We start from the raw sequence: 12,218 nt of genomic DNA, 5'->3' as shown, positions 1-12,218 counted from the left end.
TTTTAAAAAAAAGACCTCATTGCTTTCAATTTGGAACCAACTCATAGCTGATGTTCCTGCAATTTTCAGGAGTCTTTGATCTCAAGGGAAGAGACTGCCCTTTTCAGTCCTCCTTTGGAGCTACTGGTGGTTCCAGACCTCTGGGTTAACGATCCATCTCCCTGTAGACTAAGCCACCAGGACTCCCTCAGTCTTGGATTGCAATACATTTTAGAAATAACCTAGTTTGATAATTTCTTTTCATAGAGTAGAATCAGAGGTATTAAATATTTGAAATAAAAGTGCTTTTGATTTAAAAAAATCAAATAAGTAATTTGTATTGTTGTTATTATGTGCCATCAAGTCACCTATGTTTTATAGTGACTCATAGCTCTGAAGCCTGCCCTGTCCTGAGCCAGCCTCACTGACTCTGACACACCTACCCCCATTGCCCCAAATGCTGTGACATCCATCTCGTCCAGGGTCTTTTTCTGCTTCACTGCACCGCCCCTCCACCCTTCCGAGCCATATTGGTCCCTCCTGACCACATATCCAAAGTATGTGAGACCGAATCTTTGGCTGTTAAGGAACATCTTGGTTTTACACTCTCCAGGGCAGACCTGTTTGTTCTCTTGGCAGTCCATGGTATGTTCCATACTCTTCTTCAGCACCACATCCTTCTTCTGTCATCTTTAATCATTGTCTAGCTATTTGATGTATAAGAAGTAATTGCAAAGATTATGGCCTGGATCAGACGCACTTTAGTCTCTGGATTGACATGGTTGCTCTTTAGTACTCTAGAGAGGTCATGACAACAGCTTTTTCCCATACAATTCATGTTTTGATTTCCTGACTGCTGGTACTGAGTATTGATTGTGGAACCAAGAAGCTGAAGCTGTTAACAACCTCAATCTCTTCTCCATCTATCATGGTGCTGCCAATTGGCCCAGTGGTGAGAGTCTTTGTCTTCTTGATGTTGAGCTTCAGTACATATTGAAGAGTGTCTATGGAAGAATGGAATAGTATAATGATACATTTGTTAAAATCATGTAGTGCATTTTTATTAAGCAGAAGTTAATGAACTTGAATAAGAATTTTTAATCATATCTGTGAACGAAGAGAAAATGTGACAACTAGCATTTTCTTTAACTATATATGACTATTAAAGCCCTTGGAGTAATGATTTTTTTATTGCTATAATACTTTTCTAGAAGTAATTTATTCTTATTGATTAAAAATTGGATGGAAATTGTGCAACAATGAATAATTTTTTTAAAAGAAAGTTAACTGTGGGAGGGGGAAGGCAAGGGAGGGAGGGAAATGTGCAATAATGAGTGAATGTTTACATCTTAAGTTAATGCAGGTATTTGGTAGAAAGTGTGTGGCATTGTTTAGATGGTCTTCTTTTTGCTTGTTCTGTTCCAATTCTCTCCCCATAATTCATGATATTCTGCTTGAGCGACTCTTTTAGAAACACATTAAATGTATTTGTTAGCTTTACATGAAACAATCTTAAACCCTTCTTTGTTGGCTACTCGTTATCTTCACATCTTCTCTATAGTTTGTGGACGTTCTTCTTTTTCATTTTGCAACAGAGGAGTTTTCTTGAATCAATTCTTACAATCCTTTTCAGAAGAAAAATAAAACTTCTATTTCCATTGATGAGCTTGATCAATTTCTTAAGCATTTGAGCCTTGATACTTGTTAATAAGCATTGGATAGGCAACACTTTTTACTCTCTTTTTCTGTGGAGAAAAGAAAATACTTAAGATTGTGAAAGAGCGCAGTGGAATAGTGATAATTACATGTTCATGTCAATGATTTTAACTACATCCATCATGTTATATGTAACCATCAGCATTACTTCCAAATGTTTCTATGACTCTTAAAGAGCCCTCTGTTCAGTAAGTCCTTCTTCTTCCTTTCTTGGACTCCTGTAACCATTGATAAATGTTGTTCTGTACAGAAATGTCTATTCTATGTAAGTGAGATCATCTATTATTTTTTATTTTGTGACAGACTTTTTTAATCTACCATAATGTTTTCAAGGTTCATCTAAGCTTTAGACTTTATTAAAACTTCATTTCTCTTTGTGACTGAGTAATATTCCATTATTGGTGTATATCACATTTTGTTTGCCTGTCTGTTGATGTAACAGATTTTATTATTATTTTTTCAATCTGAGCTAATGTTGAAAGCTTAGATAAAAGTTTATGGCTTTAAAATGTCATTAATATATGGTTCTCATGAAATTTCTATAATAATTAAATTGTTTTGAAATGCTAGATATTATCCAGTTCTTTTGCTTGAGGATTCCACAGTTTTCTGCCTTCTTCACAATATTGTGTCCTAAGATACTTTGTTGGAATTGCATGTTGAAAAAAAAAAAAGAATTGCATGTTGAAATGAAAATGACTCTTTAATGGTACTATGATCAGTGACTGTTTGAAAATTTTTTACCCTTTGGGAAGATATATTTATATGCAAAATCCATTAGCAGATTTTGAAAATTTTTCCTTAAAATTAGAATTAAAATATTAATTAGGAGAATACAAGGAGGTACAAAGAACTTTATTAGCATTCGGGAAGTATGATGTAATTGTAGCACTTTTTGTGTTGTGAGAATTAAGGTTTCAATAATACTTTTTTCAATTTGAAATAATGAAATTATAAAAATTTTGTGTAATATCATTTATGTGGTTTTATAGTAGTACTTTTGACCCAAGGAATCTTAGGTCTTCTTTTGCATTAAGTAGCTTATTTTTTGTACCTAAATTTTATTGCCAAATTCAGATCTCTCATTACAACTTTGAAGATTTAAGGTCTTGAGGCATAATGACTTTGAGAAAACAGATTCCTTAAAGTGTAGGTAAAATTTTAATGTAGTCTAGACTCAATTTCCAGATTTTCCAGTGGTCTATTTGTGCAGCTACTAAAAGATCATTTCAACCTTAAATCCATTTCATGTTCTCTTAAAAACAAAAATCTATTAAGTATCAATTTAGATGACAAGCAATAAAAAGTGGAAGCTAATCACAATAAGATATTGTTAACCTTTGAGGAGGTTAACATTTCCAAAATTGACATATTATAATACTAGTAATTTTAAAGACTTAAAAGCCTCCCTTGAAACATTCACAGTCTAAAATTGCCATTTTTTAGGACCCTTAGTCCATGAGAAGTAGCCCAAGATCTTAGTTATAACAACTTCAAATCTTGGAATTCCTTTGCCCCCTCTAAATTATATTCTTGGTTCATTATTGTTTTCCACTCTTTTATTCCATGAAACTGAACTCAAATGCACTTAATGTATCATCAGTGCCAATTCACGGCAGTGCTTCATCAGATTTCCAAGGCACTAAATCTTGAACAGTAGCAAACAGTTTCTTCTCTTTTCCTCAGAGCAGCTGATGAGTTCAAACCACCTTTTTGTTGCTGCTGTTGTTGTTTTTGTTGTTGTTAGCCACTACACAGAATCTATTAGTTCAAGATTGTGTATTTTTAAAAGCATTTAAAAAATCATGACAATAACCACATAATATTGATATGAATTAATACATTTTGTTTTGTAGATCCAGTCACTGAAACAGCTTCACCTAAAAAACCAGAAGAATCTTTTTATAACAATAGCTATAATCCCTTTAAAGAGATACAGATTCCACAACGTTTGAACCCATTTGATGAGCCAGAAAGCTTTGCAGCTCTAAAGGATTCGCCTCCCCTTTCTACGAAAAGAAAAAATGTGAGGCCTGTGGATATGAGCAAGTACCTATATGCGGATAGCTCTAAAACGGAAGAAGAAGAATTGGACGAGTAAGTAATTTGCAGAAATCATTTTATAGTGTATGTTTTCATGAGAAAAAGACATCTGTGTCTGTGCTAATACAGAATTTAAAAGCTACCTCATCCCCTATTTGTATTTCATAATCCTTACCATTATGCAATCCTTGGTGAGGAGTTGAACTATCAGCCTAAAGACAAGTGGTTCTAATCCAGTATGTGCTCTATGGTGGGAGAAAATAAGCAGTCTCCTCCTGCGTGATTTATTGCCTCTGAAAATACGCAGGAGAGTCAGCTCTGGGTTGGTTTGATTCAATGTTATATAGCAATAACAACAACAACAAACTTTTACCATAGTGAGATAGATATATACATATCCTAAGGTATCAAGTGGAAGAGATATATTCCTGGAATCTCTAGTTGGAAATCCAGTTACATCCTAAAGCACGCATGATATTAAAAATGACATGGTATAAGCATTGCACCTCTATTATATTATCATCCTGCTATGGGATTCCAACTAAACTAAAGGTGATCCAACTAAATGTAGAAACTATTGAACAATATCATTAATATCACATGCAAGTAAAATGCTGTTTAAGATCATTCAGAAATGGCTAGAAGTGCATAAATAGGAAAATGCTAGAAGCTCAAACAGGATTTAGAAGAGGCCGTGGCATCAGGGATATCATTGCTGATGTCAGATTATCAAGGCTAAAAGTATAGAATACCAGAAAAATGTCTATTTGTGCTTTATTGACTGTGCACAGGCATGTGACTGTGTGGATCATAACAAGTTGTGGCTGACATTGAGAAGAATTGGAGTCCCAGAGCACTCAATTGTGCTCATGAGGAACCTATACCTGGACAAGGAGATTGTTGTACAGACTAGGAGAGCTCAGCATGGTTTAGAATTAAGACAGGAGTGTGTCAGGCTTGTATTCTCTCTATATATTTAGTTAATATGTATGCTGAGCAAATTAGTCAAGCAGCTAGGCAAAGTTTAAAGTAACCCGTAAAAGAACCAAACCCATTCCTAATAACAGCATCCCACAGAGAGCCCAGAAATATTTAAGTGACTTCCAAATAAATCCATCATCCAAAACAGAAAATTCATTATATCTGATAAAAACTTATCAAGTATATATGTTGATAGGTTTGTGTTTTGTGCTTTTTTTTCCTTTTAACTGCTTTAAAAAAAAATAGCACTTCACTGGTTGGTTTTTTTTTTTTAATTTTTTAAATTTAATTACTTTTGTTAAATATTTTGTGTGCATAAGTTTTCTTCATGTTTCCTATGCTTGGAGTCAATTTAGTTTCTTAAGTCTGTAGGTTTATAGATTTCCCCCCACCAAAAAAGTATTATTAAACTTTGAGCCAGTGTTTCTTAATCCCCCTAGTTCCAAGATTCCTGTAGAGAAAACTAAGTGATGAGATAATGGATGCAGAAAAGACAGAGAATATAGATGATGGAGTTTAGACAAGAGTGGTAAAATAAATCAGTGGTGATGGATTTTTATAAAACACAGTGCTTGGGAATGACCTTATGAAACAGTATTAATTAAGGAATGTGCAAAGCACAGTGTGTACATAGACAAAACACAGTGCAAACACATTTCGTATGTAGACCAATATAAAATGTAAAAAAAAATTAAAAAGTGGAGGAAAGCACGAGCATAATAGATTTCACTTTCTCAAAGAAAGAAAATACGCAAATTTAATGTAAAAGAAACAGAAATACAAAGTGTGGGGTAAAATGCAAACTACGTGGGATTAGCACCAGATTAGATGCTGTAGGTTAAAAAAAAAATCCTTAAGACAAAGCAATAGAAACTATACAGACTGAAAACATAGGAAAAAATATTGAAACAAAATGAATGTACAACTGTTGGTCTCATCAGGAATAAAACAAAAAAGAAGGAATCCAAAATCTCCCAGAAGAAATGTCCATGGAGCTAATCGCCGACATCAGCTCAGCCTCATCCACCCTGGGGGCTGTGAGAATGAAGGGATGCCAGGCTATGCCTGCTGACCGTTCTCATCAGGGTTATAAGAAAATGAATTCTGATAAAACAGAAGAAAATATGTGAAGCAGGATTCACATTCTTGAGAAGTTCCTATTTCCTGGGCCAGTTGAGTCTAGAGTGCTCTCTGATATTCTTACCCTCAATTCTCTTTAACCCTTGAGCTAAAACTACTCTAAGTTGACCCTGTACCAAAATTTAGAGAACGATAAGACCCCAGAGGAAACCCATGATTATCATTCTCCATTACAGAAGTCATGATATGAGATGAAAAAGTCAGCTATTACCATAAGGCAGAAGTGAGAAGACTAGAAGACAAGGAAAACAGAGCCCTAGAAACAGAACAACTAGAATGCATTTAAAGGGAATGTGGAGAGCTCATGCACAGCGAGCTGGCCAAGCACTTGCAGCGTGGCAGAAGAGCAGATTATAGAATTCAGAGGTGCTTTTTCAGTATTTGACAAGGACTTATGAGAGAACTATAGCAGCAAAGGAATTGGAAACTGTAAGGTGGTCTCTAGAGAGCTCTGGTAGCTTAGTAGCAAGAAGCTGTGCTGCAATCCCAAAGGCACTCGGTTCAAGGTCACCAGCTGCTTTACAGGAGAAGAATGGACAATCTCCTCCTTTGTGATTAACTGCCTCTGAAAACCCGCTGGCGGGTCATCTGTGGGTCAGTTCCAACTCAGTGCTACACAACCACCACAACAATGTGTTTTCTTGGGAGAATCCCACAGAAGCAGAATTAGAGAACATGATTCATGAAGTAGATGTTGGTGTTCCTGGTACAATTTCTTGAAAATCTCACAGAACTCAACAGACCTGTAAATGACACAATCTCTTTAGAAAACAGTTTGATGGTTTCTTAAAAAGATGTTTACCAATCATTCAGCAAAATGTGATCTGCAAAATTACTTTTACATTAATACTCCACTATGTTATCATGAAAAGGAAGCACTATTGAAAAAGTAACTAAATGGATGAATCTAAAATTGTGGTCAGTGAAAGCTGGTTGAGTTATTAGCTAGGTGTTGTCCTTGGGATTCCAACTCATAGCAACGCTTTACAGCAGAGGATGCACTGCTCAGTCCTGCACAGTCCTCATGGTCGCTACTGTAAACTGGGGCTTACGAATTTGTTCCTGTTTTGTCTCTTGGGATTTTTATGATTTTGTGTTTTTACCATAGATCCCAGATCCATATTTAGGGGTTTTCTGTGTGTGTGTGGGGGAGGGGGGGGACAGACAGGTGAGCTATGAATCCTGTTTCTGTTTTCTGCAGGTGGATGTCCAATGTTGTCAGCACCATTTCGTGAAGAGTTTACTGTCTCCCCATGTAATGAGTTTTGTTTCCTTGTCAACGGCCAGTTGACCATAAGTAGATGAGTTGAATTCTGGGTTCTCAGTTCCATTCCATTGGTCTGCTTGTCTGTCATTGTACAAGTTTTGAGATCAGGGAATGTGATGCCTCCCACTTCGTTCAGAAGACTTCTTTTCTATTCAGTTTCTTTCCTTTCCAAATGAAATTGGAAATTGTCTTTTCTAGCTCCTTGAAGAGTGAGGTTGGTGTCTCTTGGGATTGCATTGAACTTGTTGATTGCTTTTGGTGGGATTGTCATTTTCACAGTGTTGAGTCCTATCCATGAACAGGAAATAATTTTCCATTTCACTATTTCTCTGCCAGTTTCATGTAGTAGTGTTTGTGATGTCCTTATATAGATCTTTTGTGTCTCTAATAGATTTATTCCTAAGTATTTCATCTTGTGTTGGCTATTGTAAAAGGCATTACTTTTCCTGTTTCCTTTTTTTGTGTTTCTTTGTTGCTGTAGAGAAATCTTTTTGTATATTGATCTTGTTTTCAGCCACACTGCTGAATTGTCCCGGAAGGTCTGACAGTTTTTGTGTTGAGTATTTAGGATTTTGTATGTATACTATCATGTCATGTGCATACAGTGATGGTTTTATTTCCTCTTGGAGGATTTAGATCCCTTTTATTTCTCTTTCTTGCCTAATTGCCGTAGCATAGACTTCTAATACAATACTCAATAGGAATGGTGATAGTGCTCAACCTTGTCTGGTTCCTGTTTGCAAGGGAAATGCCTTTAGTCTCCCTCCTTTGAGAATAAAGTTGGCTCTTGGTTTTGCATGTAGATGTTTAACTGTGTTGAGGAAATTCCCCACATCCCTGTTTTATTGAGTATTTTGATCTGAAAAGGGTGTTGGATTTTGTTGAAGGCCTTTCCTTCATCAATGGGTAAAATTCAATTCCTTTGCTTTATTAATGTGATTAATTATGTTTTTCTAATGTGATTCTTTTTCTTTGGTTTATTAATTACATAGTTTTTCTAATGTTGAACTATTCTTACATGCCTGTTATGAATCCTAGTTGATCGTAACCTTTATCTTGGGGAAAAGTATGCTTTTTAAATACTTTCTCAATATGTAGTAGCCTGTTGGCAAGAAGCTGTATTATAGTCCCAAAGGTATGCGGTTCATATCCACCAGCTGCTCTGCAGGAAAAGGATGGACAGTCTCCTCTATTGCAATTAAACTGCCTCTGAAAACCCACTTGAGGGTCAGCTATGGGTTGGTTCCAACTTGACAATATCATTCAGTTGGAACCAACTCATAGCTGCTGGATATCGAGATAGATACATATATAGTCACAAGCGACTTGATGGCACGTAACAACAACACACACACATATACAATGATCCTGAAAGTATCAAAAGAAGATGGTCACAAGCGACTCGATGGCACGTAACAACTATATATATATACACATACATACATACATACAAACGTTCTTCTCATCATTTGAGTCCAGAGCCACAGACACTGTATCAATAATCCGTCTCTTTAAGGGTCTTTCCTTCAGTCACCATCCTTCACCTTTCTGAGTCTGGAGTACTTCAATGTGATTGAGTTGTCTAACTGAATAGTTGTTCCGCATCTTTGTTGAGTTTCTTTTGCATTGACTAACCTTTCAGTGAGCATGTTGAGTTTCCTTTTACTGTTGTGGTGTTGTCTGTTTCTTTCTTCAAGTCTTTGAATGTTTGCTTTATGTGTTTTGCAAGTTATCATTTGGTGCATAGATACTAAGATTATTCTATTGTGCCTTCGAGCCATAGATAACTTTCCTTCCTTCTCTCTCCTGCTGGCTCTCATCCTGAAGTCTGTTTTGTGAGGTTAGTTTTACTACTGTTGCTTTCTTATAGGTGCCACTTCCTTGGCATATTTCTTCCACCCTTTGATTTTTTTTTTTATATCTTCTTAGCTATGTCTCTTATAGGCAGCATATTGATGGGCTTCCCCACCCCCCCTTTTTTTTAATCTCCTCCTTCTCTCTTAATCAGTCCACTTAAGTTATTCACATTCATTATGATTATTGACAGGCTAAGTTTCATTCTTGCCATTCTGCTGAAATTATTTTTGTTGTTGTTGCTGCTGGCTACTTTGGCCCATCTACTCTTTTTTTACTGTTTCTGTGTGAAGGACTGACTTCCTTTGGTATTTCGTCCACAATGGGTTTTATTTTCATTATTTCCGTAAGGTCCTGCTTTTCTGTGAATGCCCTAATTTCTCCTTCATCTTTGCTGGACAGTTTGGCTGGGTATAGGATCCTTGGCTGATGATTACTTTCTTTCAGCCTTTTGTATGTGTCATCCCATTATCCACCTGATTGCATGATTTTTGCTGAGATCTTTGGGTCTTTAAATAAGACTCCTTTGGAGCAGATTTATGCAGTGTGGTGTATTACTTGATTTCTTAACTTCTACTTCCATGAGCATTGATTGTGGATCCAAGTCAATGGAAATTCTTGACAGCTTCAGTTTTTTCACCAAATCCAAACCAAACATTGCCTCCTTGGTGATAGCATACTTTAGACACAAACCTATTGTGACCAAAAGCTTATTACTTGTTGCCTAAAATCAGAGGTGAAGAAAGGATGACTTTAAGAAAGACTCAAAGAAATGTTGGGAGAGGATCGAAGTACACATTCTCTCTATGTTGTGTTTCATGCTTTTATGATTACTCATCACTTGTAGACTATCTGGTTCTGTGACATTTTGCACTTACAGTAATGAAAGAATCTTTTATCTACTGTTTTGCACTTTAATGACATGTGCTTGGCTATAATGAGCATCAAGGTGTAAAGAGTAACGCTGATTGTGATGGGTACTGTTATATGATGGTTTGTGTGGCCCATGACTGCTAGTGGTTTAATAGCTATGCAGTGATATATTTGTTTGTTATATAATCCCCGATTTTGTAAACTGATGTGTGATTATCCTCCATTTTCACATACTACCAATTTTCATGTAATAACCTGGTTTATGCAAGGACTGTGCCAATATATGAGCAATGAAAATCTGTCTATCATCTATCTGTCTAATTTTTAAAATCTGTATACTGAGCACATTGCTATTAGAAGCTGGATTTTGTGAAGAAGAAGAAAGTGGCATCAGGATCAGAGGAACACCCTGCTTTATGCAGATAATGCAGCCTTGCTTGCTGAAGCTTGGAGTGCTTGCTCCAGAAGATCCCTTCAATATGGATTGCATCTCAATGTCCAGAAAACAAAAATTCTCACCACCAGACTGATCAACAATATCATGATAGATGGAGAAAAGATTGAAACTGGCAGTGACTTACTTTTTCTTGGATCCACAGTCAGCTCTCTTGATACCAGCTGTCAGAAATAAGGAGACATATTGCACTGGCTGCATGTACAGTGAGAGACGTCACCATGTTATGGAGGAGCAGTGATATCAGTTTGAGGGCTAAGGTGTACCTGATTCAGGCCATGGTCTTTTCAGTCACTTGCTGTGCATCTGAAAACTGCCTGATGAATAGGGGACAGAAGAATTGATGTCTTTGAGCAGTGGTGTTGGAGAAGAGTGCTGAATATCCCTTGGACTGCCAAAAGAGCAAACAGATGGATCTTGGAGAAGGTGCAGCTAGAGTTCTTGGAGGCAAAGATGATGAAGCTTCAGCTCATATGCTTTGGGCATGTTGTCAGGAGAGGCTGTTCTTTGGAGAACAACATCATGCTTGGAAAGGTGGAAGGTCAGCAGAGGAGTGGATGAACCTTAGTGACTAAAGACACAGTAAAACTGTAGCAATGGCTGCAGTATGTCAGAGATTGTGAGGATGGCACAGGACAGGTAAAGATTCACATCTCTTCATAGGATCATTATGATGTACTTGACAGCACCTAACAACAACAACAATTTAAGTTTTAAAACTAGAGAATAATTGTTAGGTGTTTACTTGCAGTGAATCTGTTTAGGTTGTTGCTTTGCATAGAAACACATGAACTTTTAGTGTCTTCACATTATTTTTTTTATTGTGGTGGTGGTGGTGTACTGTCAACCTGAATGTCAGTTGGTGTAACTGACTCATAGCTCGCCTTCCAGTGGGTTTTCAGAGTCATTAAATCACATGGAAGGAGATTACCCATCATTCTCCCATGGAGTGGCTGGTGAATTTGAACCATGTGCCTTTCAATTTGCCATACAATTCTTTACCAGTAAGCCACTGGAGCTCCCTGTATTGACATTATTTATACCTTCAGGGTGGGGAATTAATTCCTTCAGAATCTTGTTTAGCATGTTATGGTATGGGTGGAACTTAAAAGAAATTTTGCTAATTGCATAAGCCAGTCATAAAAAGAAGTTTTGTATGCCTTCACTATCATAAAAAGGAGGAAGGAATTAAAGGGCTGGTGGTGAGGGAGAAATCACACTAAAGACAGGGCTGCACAACTGATGATTGTCATTTCAATTTCAATCAAGGAATTGTACAGCTCTACAAGGTTGAATTGGTGGCAAGTTTCAGGTTCTAGATATTTTTACCATCTCTCTTTCTCTCCATCCATCTAAAAAAGAAGTTGTTGGTTCTAGATACCTTTACAGTCACATACACACACACACACACACACACACACACACACACACACACATCTAAAGAAGGAGTTGGATCCTTGGGTTTTGGAGATTTAAAGCCATGGCTTCATGCACCTTTCTGTTAATTGGCCTAATTTTGTGTCTTCTGCTTCTGTTCTCCCTCTTGTTTTTTCCTGTTACCTGAGGTCTTGAGCCAGTGGCCATCCTTGGCACATGATTTGGTGTCTACTCACGTGGCATAACAGAGGAAAAGGGCGTGAGGAGTAGTAGGAGGATCTGGAATGTGTGTCTGATTGCCTCTGTGAACAACTTCCTTCTTTGCCATGAGGCCAGAGGTGGATGATGCCAGGTTCCCGTTATTGAACATGTTGAGCCATCATTCTATAGAATAATTCTAGTCAAAAGGAGTCAGGGGCAGACCAGAATGTCTAATTCCTTGTGGCCTGCCCAGCCTTCCAGGGCCAGAGAGACTGCCGAAAACTGTTGCCCAGAGATTATGTTTAATCCATAAACCAAAACTATGCACTGAAG

The 12,218-nt window shown here is 37.1% G+C and overlaps 1 protein-coding gene across 3 annotated transcripts in view; it reads left to right on the top strand.

The window, feature by feature from the left end:
• EHBP1 (EH domain binding protein 1) overlaps positions 1–12,218 on the top strand; it is a 411,111-nt gene that overhangs the window by 187,123 nt on the left and 211,770 nt on the right. For all 3 annotated transcript variants that reach the window (XM_006880956.1, XM_006880958.1, XM_006880957.1), the window contains one exon: positions 3,552–3,792. In XM_006880956.1, coding sequence (XP_006881018.1) covers positions 3,552–3,792 — 241 coding nt within the window. The remainder of the gene's footprint in view (positions 1–3,551; positions 3,793–12,218) is intronic.

Source organism: Elephantulus edwardii, unplaced genomic scaffold (genome assembly GCF_000299155.1).
Source record: "Elephantulus edwardii isolate Elephantulus edwardi_28Jun2011 unplaced genomic scaffold, EleEdw1.0 scaffold00011, whole genome shotgun sequence".
Classification (NCBI taxonomy): Eukaryota; Metazoa; Chordata; class Mammalia; order Macroscelidea; family Macroscelididae; genus Elephantulus; species Elephantulus edwardii.
This window is presented reverse-complemented; position numbering and strand designations above follow the sequence as displayed.